The 21,405-nt window shown below is 43.1% G+C and overlaps 2 protein-coding genes across 2 annotated transcripts; one reads left to right on the top strand and one right to left on the bottom strand.

Moving 5' to 3' along the window:
* The first annotated feature begins 4,161 nt into the window (after positions 1 to 4,161).
* Positions 4,162 to 10,901, top strand: wnt7ba (wingless-type MMTV integration site family, member 7Ba). The gene is made up of 4 exons (XM_084038426.1): positions 4,162 to 4,663; positions 5,553 to 5,779; positions 9,268 to 9,539; positions 10,396 to 10,901. Exons 1-4 carry the CDS (start codon positions 4,581 to 4,583, stop codon positions 10,873 to 10,875), a joined length of 1,062 nt encoding a protein of 353 aa, XP_083894552.1. The 5' UTR covers positions 4,162 to 4,580; the 3' UTR covers positions 10,876 to 10,901.
* A 159-nt stretch (positions 10,902 to 11,060) lies between these two features.
* atxn10 (ataxin 10) lies at positions 11,061 to 21,015 on the bottom strand. Its single transcript, XM_084038425.1, has 11 exons — positions 20,859 to 21,015; positions 20,283 to 20,474; positions 20,005 to 20,090; positions 19,811 to 19,907; positions 19,462 to 19,626; positions 19,274 to 19,354; positions 18,892 to 19,048; positions 18,637 to 18,754; positions 18,172 to 18,362; positions 15,769 to 15,832; positions 11,061 to 14,698 (listed from the first exon to the last, which is right to left on the bottom strand). Exons 1-11 carry the CDS (start codon positions 20,987 to 20,989, stop codon positions 14,514 to 14,516), a joined length of 1,467 nt encoding a protein of 488 aa, XP_083894551.1. The 5' UTR covers positions 20,990 to 21,015; the 3' UTR covers positions 11,061 to 14,513.
* Positions 21,016 to 21,405: the final 390 nt, after the last annotated feature.

Raw genomic sequence — 21,405 nt, forward strand, 5'->3', positions numbered from 1 at the left:
CCCTCACAGTGCAGGAGGAGGGGAGGGGGGGGGGCACATTCATTTCCCCGACCACACTCACATTTCTCGTGCATTCCAGCATGTGTTTTGCCCCATTACACATATAAGCACCATGTGTTTGTCTTGCCACATTACAGTCCAAACAATGCCTCTGACATTGCGGTAGAAAAGCTTGAAAGCCACTTGAGTTGCATGAAGCCGTGTGCCAGGATTGCCCCGTACGCACTTGTCTGACCTAAACACATGAAACCCATCGGTGTCTCTTGGTGGATCAGAGACACAGCATGTATGAGGGGCCGAGGCCTTTGATGCACGTCTCCTCCCATCTCATAAAGTATCCATGCCAATGTTATTATATTGTTTCCTTATAGTCAACGATCACTATCCCCATGACAACCACTTTCTATGTCATAGTTAGGTTTTAATAAGGTAAAGCACTGAAGATTTGAGCGAACATTACTTTTTTTATTTAGCTTTGTGTCAAACAAACAGGTGACGATAATAATACAGACAAGGGAACGCGTAACATACCGACATTAACATGAGGCACGTGAAATTTTAAGATTTTTACTTTTAATTATTTTTGTGAGAGGGAGTATTGTGTTTGTGTGTGTTTAGGAAAGTGTGTAAGTGTCTCATGTATTCCTACTGTATGTAAATAGCTGTGTTCAGAGGTATAGGAAGTATAATAATAATAATAATAATAATAATAATAATAATAATAATAATAATAATAATAATAATAATAATAATAATAATGATAATGTAACAGTGGAAAAACATTTTATATATAAAAGTAAATTGTAATAATAATAAAAAAAATAATAATAATAATTAGAGAAAAAAAAATATTTATTATTATTATTTATACATTTTTGGTCTCCTTGTATTGAGTTTCCTTCCCCAAACATGACTTAAACCAGAGTTAATAGCATCCATTCTGCTGTGGGTCCATCAGGTTGATCAAAGTACATAGTATGTACATGACCAGAGGCTTTAAGGCACATTATTATGGAAATATTTGGGATAATCTGCATAACGTGGACCAAACGTGTGTTCATTGACTTCTACAGGAGGGGAGGGAATGTATTAGAGATGATTTTATCTGTAATGAAGTTAAGTTTTCCTCTTTAACAGTCGGTTGTAACACCATATCTGCTGCTTTGCTTTTGCCTTTTCATATATGGTGTAATTTTGCATGTCCTTCTCATCTAGTCTGCAATATGATAATATATCTACTTTGTGATTATAAGCATTTCAGTACACCGTATATTTGGATTTAGTACATTTTTGACGATGAATTCTGTCCCCGGAACACTTTAAAATTGTTTCTACCTTTTTTCTTTGAGCAAAAGTTCAAGTAAAACAGCACAAACTTGCACATTAAAGTTTCATGCAGGCTAACTAAGCTACTCCAGTCAAGTCACTTCCATCAGAGACCTGATCTGTGTGCCGTTAGAAAGGCCTGTCCATGTTATTAGTCAGCCGGTAGCCAAACAGCTGTGGATGAGCCAGTGATTGTGAAGCATGAATGAAGCAGCCGATGCCAATCAGCTTCTACAAGTGTGTTCTGCCTGAACTCTAAACTAATATCACATTATTGTACTCTTATTTATTTTTTGACGGGTTCGGGGGTGGGGGGGGGGAGCTTCCTTTCCACTCTCGACGGCGCGTGGAGGGGATTGTTATGTCTAACACTTCCACCTATGAGCCCTGCTGCTCTGCAGAAAAAACGCCACTCATGATGAATCGTCCCGATTTCTTTTTTTACTATTATGATCAACAAGACCGTTTCCTCGACAACCGCTCAGGGACCCGGCTTGTGATTCTGGGCCGGAGGACAAGATAGGCCTCGAAGCCCCGTGGAGTCAGAAGACACCATTATTAATCTGGACTTTTTTTAGGCCTGCTTCCAGCTAGCGGCCCCTCGGCGTCACTGCACCCAGCTTCTCTCCCCGCCTGCCTCAAGTCTCCGTCACGACGCGATCGAAAACCTTATGTCAAAACATAAGACAGCCGTCCCAATAGATTAAAAAAACACACATTTTACAGCCACTTTCATCACTGATCTGACATCTTGTTCAGCAGTAAAACAAAACACAAAAAAACAAAAAAGATTTCCTGACTCGGCCCCCGAACTTCCCAAAGTCTCCACGGTCTTCTGTGCAAAAAAAATATGAAAAGAAACAGATATCGCGGAGCGAGCGCCAGGACAGTGAGTGCACGCTGCTTAAGTGCTATCTTGGCTTTGGAAATTGTGGTTTAGGAGGATTATTTGGACAGAAAGAGAGAGGGAGAGGGAGCAAGACAGAGAGTAAGTGGCATACAGAACACACACACACACACATATATATATATACACAACAGGTTCTGCTTCTGCTGACCATGAGACATCATCCATCCGTCTGACAAGGTCTGGGCAGATCAAGATGGTCCAGTTTAGTGGCAAAGCTGCTTCTCATTCTTTACAGTCCAGCGTACATATCTGACTGCGGCTACAAACATACAGTCTGAGTGGGCACAATCATCCGTCCCATCTCAATGACAGCAAAAATGAAAAGTATACCATTCTTTTCCTTCTCCGAAATCACTCTCCAAACGCTTTGTTGGCAGCTTCGCACGGGAATTTAAATAAAAAGGTTCACTTCCACAAACTGCCCTCAAATCGTTTTCGGTCTCTACGCTTTTGTTCTGATTGATATCTCGTCTTTTGGAACAAATCGTATTAATATTATCTCCTCGCGGTTATTTGTTCTGCTCAAGCAAAAGCTTGGCATGTTTCTGCTTCTTCTTCTTCTTTTTTTTTTAAGTGAACAACAAGCCAAGAAGATATGCACTTTGTCCTCTGTCCACTCTGTGAAGCAGACCTATAAAAGTCCTCGTCCTTTGAATGGAACGGGACGGTCCCCTCCCATTGTACTTAAAAAACAAAGCAAAAACTCTTAAAAGTTCCACAGCAAACATCTTTAAAAGAAAGGAACAGCACACATTCCTTTTTGGGTTGTCCTTGTTGGCCTTTTTCATCTGATTACACCTGAACACTTCACTTCAAAGACTACATAGGTTTAACAAGAGAAGTCACCGTGTAGGAACATCTATTCTAACATGCCTCCTTTATTAAAAAGTAGAACTTGATACCAATGTTTAGCCTGTTTTGCTGACATTTCCTCCATGCCGCCACATGAGGGCGTATCGTTTGTGATGCACAGCAGAACATATGAAGACCACAGAGTCTCATCAACCATCTGAAGCGTTTCAGAAAGGGAGAAATCCACTGCAGGGATTAATAACGCATAGCAGCAAACGATGCATGTCAAAGACCATTAGAGGTTTACCCTTCCACAGTCTTCTATAGTCGTCTACTAACAATTATTATCATCATGGTTGTCTAGTGATTCATCTCAATGTTCTCCATTCATCATCGGTTTGTCTTACGAATGCCAGAGATATTAAAAGTACACATTTTAACTTCCCAAAGCCAAAAAGTCCACAATATATTCAGTTTTCTATCATAAAGGACACCGAAAAGGATCGAAATATAACATTTGAGAAGCCAAACCGACCGATGCAGTTTTGCTTGAAATATGCATTTGTAGTAATTTAATCCATTTAATGCAGTTCTACTATAGGCCACCAGCTGAGCAAACTGCATGTTCCTGCCATTGTTGGCCCACTTTCACCATATAGAAACTAAGTTGGAGCTTCATGGTAATGGTAAAGCATGATTTCATGGTACTTTTATACATACAGGAGCAATGCCATGATGAAATGTCTAGATATTTGGAGAAAATGCAGAGGAAATTAAGAGAAATGTAAGTTTACGTGTCAAATTCATGAATTCTGGGGGGGGATTATTGTACCCAGAGGGTCACAAGTTCGATCCCACAGCAGGTGAAATTGGTCAGGAGGAGCAAAAAGAAAAAGAAAAGAAAAAGAGTGAACGCATATATTTATATTTAAGACACAGATAGAACTTAACAGCTTTGGGCATCAACAAAACGACTGGCTGAGAGAGGGAGGGGGAGAAAGAGGGAGGGGGAGAGAGGGAGAGGGAGGAGAGAGAGGGGGGGGGGGGGTGGATACGGTGGGATGCCGGGTGCAGACTCATCCCGGGGGCTGGTGCACCGGGAGAGGCCACTGTCTCCCACCCTTCCAATGCCACAATACGGTCTCACTTTTGGAGACGCGAGCGGCGCGCATCGGACATCCGGAACCCCCATCTGCCCCCACCCTCCCTCTCTTTCTCTCTCCCTGCCTCTCTCTCTCTCTCACCCATTCCTCAACCGGTCCAGGTGGCGGAGCGCACTTCGGCCGCGGGATGCAGCCTCTCATCTCCAGCACATGGACAGCGGAGCTTGGAGCTGCCGCAGCGCGCCACGGCTCCACTATAGCTGAAGGCAACACCTTGTGAACGGCGGAACAAGAAGAGACGACGCTCCCGCGTTCAACTCCCGGACTTCAGATATATATATATATCTATATAAAAACAAAAAGAAAAAAGGATATACTTCTTGTTTTTTGTTCTTCTTATCTTTTACAAACCGCGAGAGAGCAGAACCAGTTGGGTTCAATGCGCAGCCATGCTCATCGTCTCGTCCCGCAGTGCGCTGCTGTCCGTCTACTACCCGCAGATCTTCCTCATCCTCACCAGCGGTAGCTACCTGTAGGTTTCCTTACCGACGCACTGCACTCTTACAAACGGCGCGAGCGATTATACACGCAGGCTCGCCAATTACGCACGGGGAGTTACGCACGAGGTCATTAGCTGGCTGTTGCAGGTGTTTTATTACGACGAGGAAAGGGATTACTTTACGCTTTTTACGTTGTTTGATGAGGTAACATGTCGCTGCTGAGATTGTTAGTGGAAACGAGACTTTCCATCCGAAGAGTTGGGAGTGAAACAGCAAATGTTTCATCCGCCTGACGTCTACAAGCACAGCTGATGAGATAACCTGCTCTCGGTGGATTTACACATTACACCAGAACCACTTTGTCGCAGGAGCACCTCGTCAGACAAGGGGCTGAAATTGGAAAAGCAGCATATGGAGAGAAAAAAAAGAGAAAGAAATAGGCATCTTGGACTACTTCATGCTCTGCCTATAGGCGCGGTGTAATGAGCTCGCTTCTTATATGGCATTAAAAGACCCCAGGCCCTCACGAAGAGGATGATTGCTGCACCATACATGCCTCTCATTCATAACAAGGGCAGGTCCTGGAACCTAAAATAGCTGTGGTGGTTCATGTTTTCTGTAACACACACACACACACACACACACACAGAAAGAGAGAGAGAGAGGCAGACAGACAGAAAGGAAGATTTGGACCCATTCCTATAATTAACTATTGTTCTCTGTCATCTTGATGAAGGTCCATTAGATTACATGTGACCTGGAGAAGGATGAATTGTCTGCTCTTATCTTCTTCGTCTTGATTATTTTGTTTAATCGTCATGATTTATAGACTGGCAAACAAATCTTATAGGTGACTTTTTCCCCATCACACAAAAAGAAAACTATCTGTCTTGACGGCCCCTATCATGTCTCTCTGCCCAGGGCGCTGTCCTCTGTGGTGGCCCTCGGCGCCAACATCATCTGCAACAAGATACCGGGACTGGCCCCCCGTCAGCGAGCCCTCTGTCAGAGTCGCCCCGATGCCATCATCATCATCGGCGAAGGCGCCCAGCTGGGCATCAACGAGTGTCAGTACCAGTTCCGCTACGGCCGGTGGAACTGCTCGGCCCTGGGAGAGAGGACGGTCTTTGGACAAGAGCTGAGAGTAGGTCAGTCTGTTTGAAACGCAGCTTGTTTTCAAATGTATCTCGATTTACACAATAGATCTGTTTTCAGTTAGTTTTTCACAATAGATAGATGACAGGAAACAAGGGGGGGGGGGGGAAGAGAGGGGAACGCAGTAGATCAGCTCTTTAAAGTGTTGTTTTTTTTATCTTTAACTAAAATAAATCCCTGTAACGTATCGGCATTTTCAGTTTCAGAGTAAGATAAATTTAGAGCACGAGCGTGGATGAATGTGTGATCACGGCCACACGTCCCTCCCTTTGGTGTTGCTTTAATCTGTCAACGGGTATGTTAATTGGCCAAACCAAACCAAAAACCAGAGCCGTGCGGTCCGTTTTTTTTCTAATCATTCAGGCTGTAATAACTGCGTGTGTGTGTGTGTGTGTGTGTGTGTGTGTGTGTGTGTGTGTGTGTGTGTGTGTGTGGATGAGCCCAGTTCTGCCCGTTTTTTCTCAATCCCCTCACATTGTTCCCCCCGACCTCCTGTAAGTGTCGTCCGTGGCATGAGAAAAATCTGCAGCGTATTTCCACTAAGTGGCATGAAACAGACTTAAAGGATGGGTGGCGAAACTTTGACAAAAACATTTTTGTTTGCAATACCACACGCAGCGACCACAATACAATCCTCCACCTCATTTAGACACTAAAACACACACATAAAACCTGCAACTCAAAGGCCTCGCTAGCGTCCCCAAAGGAGATTAAATCTGTGTAACTCATGTGTGTGACATCACTGCCGTTGCAACACAGCTAAGCAGTCGTAAAACGCTCACAAAGCAGGGTCTGATGCCCCACTCGGCTCTGCCATCTTCCCAAAGCATTGGTATATCAAACCTACGTGATGTGTAAACACACAAACTAACACATCTCCCCGCGTTTAGTCCACATTCCCCCCCCCCCCCCACCCCTCCGTGTTTTTTTACTTCTCACAGAAGCCCGTTTGCTCCTAATGTGAACCTCTTATATAAATTGTATTTCAGTCCGAAATGTTTTGTTGCGGTCTCGCTGTGGGTTTGGATCCATGTGTAATCTAGCAGCTCTGGGAGCAATCACTTTCTTCTACATGGGACACAGGCAGACAGACGTCTGGATCCCTTTATTTCTTTTGTCAGAGGAAATGTCTCTTTTCTCTTGTGGTGTGTAAACGAGCTCGGAGAGACCCCGCTTAAGTCCGCATGTCCGTCGTCCGTGCGATCACTTAACCAAATAAGTACTTTCTGGGAGACTAAATATTATGACTTCTGTCTGAAAGCTAATTAGACGGTTAATTACCGTAAAAGACTGGTCAGATTGCCTTTCGTCTCAGTCAGATTTGATATCCGGGCGTCCATTTTTGCTATTTAAAAAAAGAATGGAAACATAAGACAGAGCCGTAACACCCCAAACCCCCTCACATGTCGCTAATCTACCATCCACCACTTGGTATGATTGACCTGCCGGGCCCCGTGAACTCATTAAGCACTGAGAAAGACCAGGGAGATTCATGCTAACCACTAATTGAAGTCAGCTCCAGCAGCTGGATGGCAACAATGGAGCCCTGCATGCACTGCCGTACAATCAAAACAAATCACGGCGCGAGGAGATGGCTGCTTGGCTATTGCAAAGCGCCCGATGCCTGAGAAATGCTCACCATCGAATATCCGAACGGGTCGCGGATTTAGCCTGATGAGAGAAGACTTCAGAGTTTGTTATGAGTTATGGACCGGGGGAACCGCAGGCCCCGCTGGTTTTCTGCGAGCGAGTTTTGTCAGGTTGGAAGGGAGCCACGGCGATCGCCTCCACCAGAAAACGCCATGCATTAATACTCGTTGAGAAGAGCGGAGGCCCACCATTATCCTGATTGGAGAGGGAGGATATCCTATTACCAATTGTAGTGCCAATAAATTAATTCCCCCTGTCCCCCCCTCCACCCCATAAATATAAATGTGTTTATTCTGAAGTTCAAATGGTGACATGCAAAAGCTTGGAAATGGCTGGGCACATCTCAGTCAAGCCTGGCCACAGATTATTTCAACATGCAACGCAGCGGTATCATTTGCTATAATAATGTGGGCCGCTTAAGACGGACACAGAATGACACTTAAGCTCTGTGAGAAATTCCATTGATGAAAAACATTAGGACAGAATGCTACGAGGGCTGAAGCAGGAGGAAAAAAAAACTCCTCCAGTCAGCCAGTAGATGTCACTTGTGTTGTTTTCACTCTACTGACCGCTGATATAGTGATATCAAAGACCAGACAGATCACAAGTTCAGACACTAAGACGTCAACAACAGAAACAGGAAAAAAATCACTCGATTGTACAACGTTCTCTTTCACGCTCGGGCGAAAACATCTTGTATATTAAAGGCAAAGTGGGGAAACTGGAATGGGGCTTTCTGAGGAGGCTTGGGGGGAAATTTGTAGTTTTCAATGGTCCTCAACTAAGTCCACGTCTGCTGGAAAAATATTATAAGATATTTCAAGACCCATCACCAGGAAAAATAAAAGAATACCAATTTGACATGTTGGAGACAATGTGGCTCAAAGGAGGCAAATCATTTCCATATATTTTGGGACCGTCCCAAACGGAGTTTATATTGGAATGGCATTCACATTAAGCATGGTATTCAAGACCCAAATACCCTTGAACTCGGAGACTCTTTATCTGGGCCACGTTTGTTTTGAAACGGAGGAGCGATACAAAGCTGCTTTGGGCCCAATTGGCGGCAAGTAAAAAAAGTCAATCACTAGAAAGTGGCTAAATCCAGTACCACCTACGTTGAAAGATTGGTATGGAATTACATTGGAAATATTTAAAATGGAAACATCGACTCGTACTCCGAAAACTAATTTTTTTTTTATCAAATTTGGGATAAAATGGATCGAATTTCTGACCGCAACGCAAGCAGACTTTTCATGCTCCTTTTGTGCCTCTTGATGTAAATAGCAGAATTTATATATGTTTCTAATGGAGCATGGGATGGCTACATGTAGGAAAGTTAAACACGGAAAATATTTGAACATCAAAAATTCAATAGGCAGAACGTTATTACAAGACGATATAATATTTATAATGCTCCTCAAAGTCATCGTCTGATATCTCGCCCTTCAAGCTACCTCGTATAGTACTTCAAATGAAGGCTGAAAATATACCGTTACGTGACGTATCAATAAATATCGGGTTAAGTAACTCCTTATAACTCCTCAAACAAAAGTAGCCTTTCTGAAACTACTCAGATACTTTGTTACGGTTACATAACATAAAAAAATCATCATCAACATTCTCTCGAAAGTGATTCGTCACCAAATCAGCGATGCCCTCAAACTGGTGGCCATCTTTACTTGAAGGAGTGCACTTCAATTGGATGAAGCCATTACATCTTTGTGGAGTTAGTTTAACTGGTGCACCTTTTTTAAATCGAAGAGGATCGAACCTAAATCTCGTATTCCAACCTTCTATATTTATTCAGATTCTGCTTTTTCCTCTCCAGGCAGCAGGGAGGCAGCATTCACTTATGCCATCACCGCAGCCGGAGTTGCCCACGCGGTGACCACAGCCTGCAGCCAGGGCAACCTCAGCCAGTGCGGCTGCGATCGCGAGAAGCAGGGCTACCACGACCGCGAGGAGGGCTGGAAGTGGGGCGGCTGCTCGGCGGACGTCAAGTACGGCGTGGAGTTCTCGCGGCGCTTCGTGGACGCCCGCGAGATCAAGAAAAACGCCCGGCGGCTGATGAACCTGCACAACAATGAGGCGGGGCGAAAGGTAACAGACGAACAAACGATGATCTAATTATTTGTAAAGTTCACCATCTTCCAGTATAAATAGGTGGAAGGTATTCTGGAAGACATATTTGTTGTGAATGCTCATCAGTTCTGTACAAGTGCGGTAAAGGTTTGGCTGCCAAAGCGGATCCATGCCGTCCATTCACTCCAATTACTACGCATTAAGTGAGGATAGAGGATAGTCCTGCAAAGCCTCTCCTTCCTTTCTCAGTGGCAACACCACCACCACATGCACACGCACTAAAGCAACCAAAGTCAAGAGCAAAAACCCCCAGAATGCAACAGCCACAGAGGGGAAGACATACAAGTTACTAGATGTTCTAACAAGGAGCTTAGTCGCTCAAAAATCACGCCGTCGTATAAGGAAAAATGCAAAGGTCATCTGTTTTCACATCAGCATCGAGCTCTGGGCAAACAGTCACCTGTCAATTTTGTCATCCGAAAATATTTGCATGGTATTATAATATAAATCTGGCTTTAAACCGCCATGTAATTCTATACATGTATGGTTGCACAACAGCTCCGGTCAAGTTTTCTCGGGCTGTCACGCCATTATGTGGTCTGAGGAAAGGTAATGTTAATTAGAGACTACAGCGTTGGTTTATGAGTTATTTTCCACAGGTTTTTTGACATAAACTTGGCGTGCCGGTCGCAGTGCTGAAAGTTGAAGTGTCCGCAGAAAAACCCAGCTTCTCAAAAGAGACGGATTTGAAGGCACTTTTACGGTTTCATATTCACAAAAATGGACACGTGTAAATTGACCATTTGTGTCGAATTTTCAGCTCTTATATCTTTTGATTTCATACGGACATCATTTCTACTCTCTCTGTGATCAGATCCTGGAGGAGAGGATGAAGCTGGAGTGCAAGTGTCACGGCGTGTCTGGTTCCTGCACCACCAAGACCTGCTGGATCACGCTGCCCAAGTTCAGAGAGATCGGTTACCTAGTGAAGGAGCGCTACCGCGGAGCCGTTCAGGTCGAGCCGGTCCGGGCGTCGCGCCTCCGCCAGCCCTCCTTCCTGCGGCTCAAAGAGGCCCGGGGCTACCAGAAGCCCACGGACACGGACCTGGTGTACCTGGAGCGCTCGCCCAACTACTGCGAGGAGGACACGGCCACGGGGAGCACGGGGACGCGGGGGCGGCTGTGCAACGGCACCTCCACCCACACGGACGGTTGCAACCTGATGTGCTGCGGCCGGGGTTACGACACGCACCACTACACGCGCATCTGGCAGTGCAACTGCAAGTTCCACTGGTGCTGCTTCGTCAAGTGCAACACGTGCAGCGAGAAATCAGAAGTTTTCACCTGCAAGTAAAAGGAAAGAGGAAGTCCTGGAGGATGGAGGGGTGTGGACATCGGTTGAAGTAAAGAAGGTTATGACAAAGTGGAATTTGAAGTGAAGGACTTGGAAGTATTTATTCAACAATTTGCACATTTTTACATCCTATTTTGGAATTCTTTAAAGAAAGAAAAATCAGATTTGAGGTTTGGAGAGTATTGAAGAAACTTTTTTTTTTTTTGCGCGTGCTGGTAAAAAAAAAAAAAAACTTGCAAACATGCCGCAGGTGAAAGGATTTTCTCTTTTTGCCTCCAGCAAAGCAATATTTAGAGGATGACATCTTGCAAAAGAGAGGGCAAAACGACAAGGACTATTGTTGGATGCCGAGAAGACTTTTGTAACACGCTAACTGGAAATGCTACGACAGCAAAGCGCTTCAGACGGCCAGCGACAGAAGACTGAAAGATGGCAGTGGAATACTCTAAACTGTACGCTCACACTGTATTCTGTTTGAACACTGAAAATAAAACACAAATTATTTATGTTAAAGTATCTTTCAAACCTAGTTCTAGGATCGATAGCAAACTGAACTGCTCTTTGACAAGTTTTCATCTCTTATGATCTTCAATTGCTACTGATAGATTTCGACTCCATTCACTAAACAGTTATCTCGTTTATATCAGTCGTCAGCGGCGTGTCTCGCTACGGATGAGTTATTTTTCTTTTGCACTCGTGTGAGTCACATTTTGCTCTTTTTTTCACGGGACATCAGTGAGTTGTGCCGTCGGGCGCCGCGCTGACATCTCTCTCTCATGGACAAATTCCCCCGTCTGCACCCAGACCCCCTTTTGTTATGCCAAGAGCCAAAGAGGCAGAAAATATTCTCAAAACTATTTTAAGCATCCAACTTGCCAGTTTGAACAGCACTTTCTATCCTGAGCGTGTTTCGCCGTTTTTGTTTTTGTTTTCGGAGGGCCCTTGACTTCTGAGAAAAAAAAAAGCGTGTAAGCCTCATTGGAACTCCATAGAGGTGCAATCAGGTTCAGATACATCCAACATTCCCATGAACGGCAGAGACGTGGAATTTCACATGATGGCCTCTGCTTACACAAGGCCTTCCAGCGCGGTTTAGGCCTGCCTGGGTGGATAGCATGTGCCATAACCACACAGAAGGGGGTATGAGAGGATCAAAGGCCTCAAAAGCTATTTTTGGACAGCACCCTTAATGTATTCAGAAATGTTTATTTAGGCTTTATATAACTTACAAAACAATTTGAAGAGTATATTTTTATATATGAGGAAACGTGGCACTTTATGTCATTTATAGATGGAAAAGGAAAGTCACTATTTACAAGTGTTTTCTAATGTCATTGTATTCAGATTTGAGAGCTATAAATTATTTGGAATTTATGTTTTTGATCAAATTTTACTAAATTGTAAATACTCCACGTGTCTTATCAAAGTAGCCCGGATTGTCCGTTCGCAACACGATCCTTCATAATTCAACGTAGCTCATTAAAGCGGAGTGATTCCTCAAGTGTTTGTGTGTAAACCACCGTTAAATGCATGGAATGGCGAGCAGAATAACACAGTAGGAGGCGTCAGCAACCGACTAGATGTGCAGCTTTAGTTCGAAGAGTTTTCTGTGTAGGAGCGACTCGCTACTCCTTAAAAGGCATACTTGTATCTTCCAAGTACAGCTAATTTAAGTTTATTTGTTCTGTGGCAAAAACAAAAAAAAAGTCTGCATCACTTACAAACATGGACAGTTGTATTTTTTTCCTTTTTTTACCAATAAAATTTGAGTAACCTTTTACTGCCTCTTCAGTTTTATGTCACATCGTATTAAAATCATTACCCCCCCAAAAAAAGCTGTTTGTCACACACACAAAGTACTTTATTAAGCATTATTAAACATATTTGACTCATTAAGCATACTTTACACCCTGACGAAGTGGTTTTTCTTTGCTGAATATCCAACCGGCAGGCACAAATACACTATCGTAGAGGCCTGTGGTATAAAACGCTGATATGGGAAACACAACAACTTCTGGTCTTGGCTGATGTGGTTCTAATGCGTTAGGAGGTGAACAGGCGGCCATGCCACCTCATTCAGCCCGGCTGACTCGCACAGCCTCTTTCCTATGGGGCTGAAAAGCATTGCAGCCAGCCAGTCGAGCGCGAGTAACAGCTGTTTTGTTAGCTGTCTGAAATCCTGGGGACCGGAACCACATAAGCTCCCCTCACTATGGCGGCGGATTGAGGGGAGAGTCCAGCCGATTGTTTCAATACATTTTGTCATTAAAAATCTGAGGCAGAGCAAACAGGGTGGAGCAGGGTGTGAGCGGGCCAGTAAAGCGCTGCATTGTTGAGGTGTCAGGACTGTTCAGCTTATCCAGCAACAGGAGGAGCAGGGAGGGATGTCATTTTGCTAACTAATGCCTCTGGTCTGATTCACTCACTCATTCATTAATTCACTCACTCGTTAGACACACACTTGCATGCATGCTCTCGTCCGCTGTCTACTGATCCAGGATCTCTATTTCTCATCAGAAGAAGAAGCACACACACACACACACACACACACAGCTGCAGCTAAATAGGAGTTATCACTAAATCTAAAAGGCAGTCTGCTAAAACAAAGCAAAGAGAAGCAGTCTCAGGTGTAAAACATGAGTTAAAAAGAGACGGTTAATGATCCATACATGCCATAAGCCCTTATTTATGCAGTTTATGGGTTAGGATGGAAAAAAAGAAGATGAGGAATAAGATGTTGAGCATAAAACTCATTCCTGTTATAGCCTTAATATGAGAGGTACCGTAGCAAGCTCATGCTGAGCTTCGTTTTAAATTACAAAACATGCATAGCATCAGTTATTATGAGTTTTAGTATCGCAATTTGGACCCACGATGTTGTTAGCGTACGATATTAACGTCATGCCTGTTTAGAGGAATTGTTTAAAAGCGTTCCGATGTCCCTCTGGCAACGGCAACACCCTTTAAGTAGCTAAGGCGGTGAGGGGGTTGATTACATCATGTTTGGGTCATTCTCTGTTTTCGCGGTTACTGCAGAAGTCACTATGGGCCTGGGATTAAACCCCCCAACCCCTGCTGGCAACATCAGTGTCTGTGAAAAGTGAAAAGCCCGGATACTGTGGTGCTCTTTGTCTCTGGATTAAACCACAAAGCATCAGCCTGGCCAAAGGAACCAGCATGTGCGCGCCTCTCCCAAACTCTTCATTTCCCAGACTAAGGTCAAGACAAAACAAGAGCTGCTGATGTCTTGACCTCTGCTTTTTTACACCAGGGGGATCCCATGGGACTTTTTGTGTATCAAGAATACCTCAAATCCCATGTGGGCAAGATTGGAAGCATTGCTAAGGTAGAATAATTAATTTATGCATACTTCTTGGTTAAATTCTAAAGCATTTCTCTCCTTAATCTATTAGCAGAGCTGCTGTCAGTTATTCTGTAAGTAGTGGACAGGTTAAACGCCTGCAGATGAAGCTTTAGTATTTGTTAACATTAATGAGGCTCGTAGCACAACGAGAGTACATGTTCACACAAGCGTACACGTGTAAACATGTACTTCCTTTCTAAACATACACGTCACATGAAAACCTGCTTGCGGGTTGAGGGCCTCCTCTCTCCTGGCTGCTCCTCTTTAAGGCTTTTCAAGAGTCTTTCCTCACAGTTTTGAGCAGCAAGCTCCCGTCTCGCTCCTCCACCAGGAGACCCAACTCCCTGAGTGCCGAGTAGTCGGCGGTGCCGCGGCGCTCCAGGGCTGCGACCTGCTCCTGGTTCTGCGTGTTGTTTTCTAGGAGGTTCCTGATGGTAAAGATGGCCCACTGGCTGATAACTACGGGTACCTGGTTAAGGACAGCAACGTCTGGATTTCTACAGAATGAATTACACTGTAGGAATTTAAGCTGATAAGTTAAAAAATATGCAAAAAATATAATTAATTATACTTAATTTAGTCATTTTTTAGATTGTAGATATTGGGACGTGACAAAAAACAACACTACCTTTCATAACAACCAAACAAATTAATTAATATTTCATGCTAGACATGAGCATGTGCAAGCAGCTGTAAGAGAAGATGCATTTACAAAATTGATTTCATGAATAAATGCATATGTGGCAAACAAATATATATATAAAAGTAGAATGGTAGAGGCAACACAGGCCAAACAAATTCAATATCAAACTCAAGTTGTCAAACTCACGAGTGCCTGGTATTTGCCTTAGGTCACGGAGTACGCAGGAAGCCCAACAAACAGTTTTACAGACAAGTTATGTTGTACGATATAAAGAAAAACTTCTCAGCTCTCAAGTTTCCCACATAAATCTATAAAAGAATATTTCCTTTGTGGGATGGCTTCTACCTTCTACGAGTAAAAGCTCGACGGAGTGGATTGGATACGTGAAAAGGGCATTAAAAGCATGTTTTTGATGTATCATATTGAGAACTATCTCCTTTATTAATGTAAACAGGGGCTGATAATAAAAGAAAGTGGTCGAAAGTCATCATCATTGAACTGATTTAACTCTCTGATAAAGTGACTGACAGATGTGACTCATCAAAAAGCATTTACAAGCAGCCAGACAGATTTCAGTAATGAATGCAGTCGACACTGTTGAACATCTGCAAGCAAAGACCTATCGAGGTGGCGAGCAATACATAACAATACCATGACCAAATATCATGACCGGTCTACACACACACTGCTGCAATCAAAGCTTGATGCAACACTTATGTTTGGTTGCGAACCAGCCAGACTTCCTGTGTAAACACGCCAAATCCAATTCTACAAGCGGCAGGATGAGATACACAAGGTCTAAAATTATAACTATGAACAATGATTTAGATAAAACTTGAAATATGTGTACGGGTAAGACCATCAACTTATGTCAACAAAAGGATACATGGGTTGTTGCTGTCAATGTTGCAGTTGTCCAAGATGAGCGGGATGCCGTCCAGTTCCCTCACCTGAGAAAAACAAGTTCAGAAGGGCGTTCAAGAAAATGGACAACAAACGTGTCTGGATGGTCATCTTTCCAGACAGTTATCAACATTTTATTTTATTAACAGTTCTAGGACAATGTGTTCACTGACAATTCCCTTAGCTCGATTAAAAAGTAATTTCACGTCTGTATATTATTTGCTTTATGATTATATCACAAATTCTGTATTGGTTGTCTTGATAAAACGTACAAATCTACAAAAAACAAACACCAATAGGTGATTTATTATTAGTACAGTATGAAAAGTCCCAACAGGTTTATGCTTTCTACGGTGTGAAAAACACTCTAGCAGAGCAACAGCAGCAGTGTGGTTGTGGGTTAGTCTAAGGCCGTCACAACACGGTGACCTGCTCTGCATCACGTGACTCTATGGGCTTCATCATCGTCTTTGCTTGTCGTCGTGGTTACCCTCCAAACACACTGCTGCGAGCTCCGGGACGAGACAGAGCGCTGAGTTTCGGAAACTGGAAATGTCATTTAAACCGTCAAAGAAACAAAGTCGCTGACCATTACGAGCAACCAGGTCCGATTTTCCACTTTTCAAAATGATTGTCTTAAGTTGCTTATTATGTCCAAACCCATAAAGAGATGAATAACAAGCGACCGGACCCCGACTTCAGGCCCGGTACTAGCAGTTCAATGCTCTGCATGCATCTTAAATTACAATCTCTCCCGAAGGTGAACAGAATGACATTTGGTTTACTGGAAGGGATCTTAGTGAAAACAGATCCGGGGTGATTTCAGACCACTGACAGACCACAGATCAGCATCCATAAATAATACGGAGGGGCCAACGGAGGGTGGCCATCCCACAAGCATTCCACAAATCTGTTTCTATTAAGTAGAACTGAGTCTATAATGTGCCACAGATAGAAGCCAACTCCTCCACGCCCGCTTTATTATCTATCCGCGCTTTATGTTAACAGTGAGACGCTGACAGACGGCGATGGAGGGAAACTGATAAAAATCACCAAAGCAAGGGAGGGAATTTTTCACATTTCAGTGCAAAACTGAGTTGTTGCGTTGAAAGAACTCGTAAGCTTGAGTAACGGGAACCTGCTCTCTAAGCATGCTAATTTAGTGTAGGTCAAAGCAAGACTAGGGGCTCCTCCAAGGCCTCTCACTCTCTTCTTGACCTATGACCCCCTTGTGTTCGGAATGATAAAGCCCTAGATCCCAGAGGGCAAATAATCTACGATTAAGAATGTCATATTTGAGTTATTCTATGCAGATTCCCCTTCTAAATCCCCTACTTTCTCCAGATCTTATCTTCTTGAGGATCATTATTTGGTGAAATATTACAATGGTAGAAGCAGAATTTCATCACATGTTCCCTCATTTTTCAAAAGGCAGACATCTATACCCGATATGACATTAACAAATACAAGGCGTATGACTGTAGAACTGGGAATTGTGCTTCCCAGCACCAGCATGTGTGCAGTGACTTGCAGAAAATCTGATTTTTGCAGACCACAGAACAATTGAAAACCTGACTTCCATGCATTTTTTAACTACAGGCTTTGTGGTTTACGCCCAAAGTGTTTAACATTAAGCATATGAATTCATAAATATCCATTCCCTATTTTCCACATATCCACTGGCTAATAGGATGTAGCATCAGCATAATTACTAATATTATGTACATAAAAACATTATTCTTGGTGTAATTCTAGGTTAATTACAAAAAAATTAGTCATCAATTTATAAGGGGTCTTCCACACTTATTTGGTTTGGTTTAAAAAAGAAAAACACCTTTTCACTTTGTTTGAAAACTCTCAATTGAACTCTGTCATGGACTGAGCGACCGCCTGAAAAGGTCTCGGTCTGCATCCAAGCAAACTTTTGTAAGATTTTCTTCTAGTGTGAAAGCAAATGGACCAACCTCAGAATTTTACGATGGTTTTAGCGTGAATTAAAAAGCTACACTACTATTAAATTCATCTGTTGACTGGGAACTTTCAAGGGTGCAATCTGCATCGGTTGCGTGCAATAGACATATTTGTGCAAGCTTATTTGGTAGGCAATGCAACCACACATTACCAGACTTGCTGGGATTTCCCGTGATCTGATCTGCTGTCAGTCACTGGAATTTAGTTTCTCCATTAGTCCAAATGTCTTTGTGTTTACAGCTTTTGGTTTGTTTGACATATATTAGTGAAAATTAAAAACACATTGATGCAAAACTAAAAGGCAACAATGTACATGTTTCTTATGGTCCAGAATTTAAACAAACTACAAGCGTGAAAGCACCATTATTGTGTTCTTTCATCCATCCATCCATCAATCCATTCTCCCACTTCAAACCTTGTTTTGGTTGTCAGCATTCCTGTAACAGAGGTTTCCTATTAGCCTGATGAGGTGGGCCTTGAAGCTGATGACAGGAGAATGGGAGGAAGGGTCTCCGTCTCCATCTCCACCCAGCGAGGAGAAGTTCTGAGCAGCACTGAAAATATTCTTACTGGCTTTTCCTATAGCATGCACCTGCCGCAGGAGCTCTGCAGAGAAAATAGAGCACGAAGCGAGAGAATGCAGAGTAGGGAAATGTAGAAAAATACATTTAATTAACCCTCAAATTCAAGCCATTACTATTTATTATTGAAATGATGGATTTGGTATTATGGCTTTTCATTTTGCAATTAATGTATTTAAGACATTTGTATTGCAAGTTAACATAAGGCAGGGTTGTGTGCAGGAATCTTTAACTGTTTTCCGGGTGATTTGATGAGGATCTGGTCCCGCGACCCCGTGAGAGTGTCTACTTTCATTTACCAACAGTGGTCACGAGAAGGTCAGGATGGTCCTGGAGGAACATGAACTGCCTGCGGTCTGAGGTCATCTCACACAGCACGTCCAGCAGACTAATCACCGTCAGCGCCTCCTGCAGGACCTACAGGGGATTGCAACCAAGGTGTTGGTCACGTGGGGAAAAGGATGTTGTGTGAGATAATGTTAGGGAGGCGACTTGTCAGTTAGGAAAAAAACTTAAACTGACAGCTCTCTTAATGTTACACATCAGTCAAGTACCTCATCACTGGAAGAGGAGCCGGTAGCGAGTGTCAGCACAGCGCCGCAGCCTTTCTGGAAGGAACCAGCCAGGAAACTAGCCACACTGGGAGGGATGCCACACTCCTCCGAGTCCTCCTCTTGTAGCTGGGCAAAGATCAGCTCTAATAGAGTAACTCTGAAACACACACAAATCTAGGATGACACATCTACAAGTTTTTTAGTGGTACTCCCTGAAAAGTAGTATAAGCTTTTCATTAACTTGCATACAACTTGTTATTCTGTATCATAAATGTATTTATTAGAGGTTTGTTTATAATAATAGTTAGTTTCTGTGTAATGTAAGAAAGTCATAGTTCTATAGTGATATTTACCGTTTGTCAGCGTAATAAAAGTAACGTACCTTTCATGGTGAGACATCCCAGAGTACATGTTCTCCACCAGAGCGGAAGACTTGAGAAAATACTGGGTTGCAATGAGAACCCTATAAATTAATGAACACAGAATTAAAATGTATCAACAGAAGAGATAATAGTCCACACACTGTGGACTCTTTAGACATATAAACTAACCACAGACACACACTCTTACGTCCAGTCCAGTTCAGGTTGGGTCCTACAGAGCTCCATCACCCGGAGTGCCAGCGTGATGTTCTCCGGATCAGCCAGTTCGTCTGCCTTGGCTTCATCCAGACATGTGTGGAGCACCATAGAGGCATAGTTTACCGCCTTCTCATCATCAACACTGAGGATTTGCCTGTTCACACGTTTGGGTTGACTCAATGTGAGGATAAATGCTTACTAATCGATAAGAATACTGACTGACAGAATGTGTATTAATGTAAAAATCAAAGGGCTTAGAGAAGTGAATCCTTACGACTTTGTGTAGCAGTGTTTCTGAGTGTGTTAGGAACTTAACTACTACAGCAAACAAAACTTACAGGAGAAGATTTGGGAAGCTCAGCTGCCAAATGTCATCTTTACACATTTGGTTTCCAACCGATATGTTACCAAGGAACTGGATCCCGCAGCGAAGGGCTGGAACACAGAGGATTTTATTTTTATTTTTTTATCACAAGGTTGGCCAACAAAAAAATATATAATTTAATTACAATAAACCTAATTTCAGACTTACTTTCAAATAAGACATCTCTGTTCTCCAAATGCGTTTTCTGAAGGAAACTCATGTGTTTAAGGGATACATCAATGAAACCAAGCTCCCTAGAGGAAAAAGAGAATTATACATTATTATGTAGTTGAGTATATTTAGTTGCACACAATAACAGGCACACAAATATTGAATAATGCAATGAATACTTCTCGTAAAGACTGTTTCAAAGAGGAGCTGGTTACACCATGCTGCGTGCGGTGTATCTGTAACCGTCTCTCATGCAATCCACTTATCCTAATTACCTGAGCAGACTCTGGTTGCGTGTACTCTGGACACAGGCGTTCCTCTGGACCCTGAAGCACTCAGCAGTCAACTGCAGCCGCAGGGCCAAGGACTGCGGATCCTGGTCATCACTGCTGGCGGCCTGGAGCTCATCACACAGTCGGGACAAGACCTTCAGAAGGCTGGAGAACGCCTCCTCCTCCACAGCATCTCTGGAAGCCCAACAAGAAGAGGAAGGACAGTCACTTTATTGCAATACCAAAGGGAGGGGGGTTGGAGTGGCACTTAAGATGAATAGACATTTTTTTTCTCAGCAGACATTTTCATTTAAAAGTACTTGTTTGCACAGTAATATCTGCCAGTATTGCCCCCTAATTTATAATTAGTTACACTAACAGCTGGGTTTTTATAGGACACTATAGTGAAAGTATATATATCAAGGTTAAGTGGTTGAATGGACAACAAAAGGGGGCCTGAGTAATGTTAATGGAGCTGCAAAGTGACGTTGTATTTGACAGTACGTCGGGCTAGCTTAGCCGGTAAGCTAACGCCCGTCCGTTTCCTTTCATAAAGGCAGCACATTACGTCGTCCGCACCTGTATTCCTTGTCCCGTAAGGCAGCCGTGAACGTTTTTAAAACCTGCAGATGTCCAGGGTGGTGTTCTTCATTTAAAATGCCAGCGACAGATGCTGAGATGTCCAAGTTGCTGTCGGCGGTAGCTGCCATGTTTTCACCCCCCGTCTGCCAACTGCTGCTGCTGCTGCTTCAAGCGCGTGGGCGGGACATCCGGTGACATCTCTAACGCGCTATTGGTTTAATCTATCGAGGGGGCGGAGTCAGAGCATGTGCTGCTGTTTTCATACAAAAGTCGCTCACATTATTACATCTGAGTGTCAAAAATACAGACCTTCAGTTTATAAAAGAGACTAAAGTGATATATTGAGGCTAATAAAGAAGCTAATTGCTTTCTCCATGTTTTTATACTTTTTAGCTATTGCTATTGATTCATAAAATGGTGTAACCAATAAACTAATAATTCCATATTGACTACAACTTCAGCTTCAACGTTAATGTCTGCAAAGGGATTTTTTTTCAGTTTGGTCAAATATAAAACCCTTTATTAAGGCTTTATTAATGGTTGA

This window comes from Eutrigla gurnardus (assembly GCF_963514095.1).
Source record: "Eutrigla gurnardus genome assembly, chromosome: 21".
In the NCBI taxonomy this organism is placed as follows: Eukaryota; Metazoa; Chordata; class Actinopteri; order Perciformes; family Triglidae; genus Eutrigla; species Eutrigla gurnardus.

Coding starts and splice junctions, on each gene's coding strand:
- wnt7ba (XM_084038426.1), top strand. CDS start 4,581: ATGCTCATCGTCTCGTCCCGCAGTGCGCTGCTGTCCGTCTACTACCCG. Junction 4,664..5,552: donor CTCACCAGCGGTAGCTACCT/GTAGGTTTCCTT, acceptor CTCTCTGCCCAG/GGCGCTGTCCTCTGTGGTGG. Junction 5,780..9,267: donor TGGACAAGAGCTGAGAGTAG/GTCAGTCTGTTT, acceptor TTTCCTCTCCAG/GCAGCAGGGAGGCAGCATTC.
- atxn10 (XM_084038425.1), bottom strand. CDS start 20,989: ATGGCAGCTACCGCCGACAGCAACTTGGACATCTCAGCATCTGTCGCT. Junction 20,091..20,282: donor CGCAACCAGAGTCTGCTCAG/GTAATTAGGATA, acceptor TTTTTCCTCTAG/GGAGCTTGGTTTCATTGATG. Junction 18,755..18,891: donor GCTCCTCTTCCAGTGATGAG/GTACTTGACTGA, acceptor AATCCCCTGTAG/GTCCTGCAGGAGGCGCTGAC.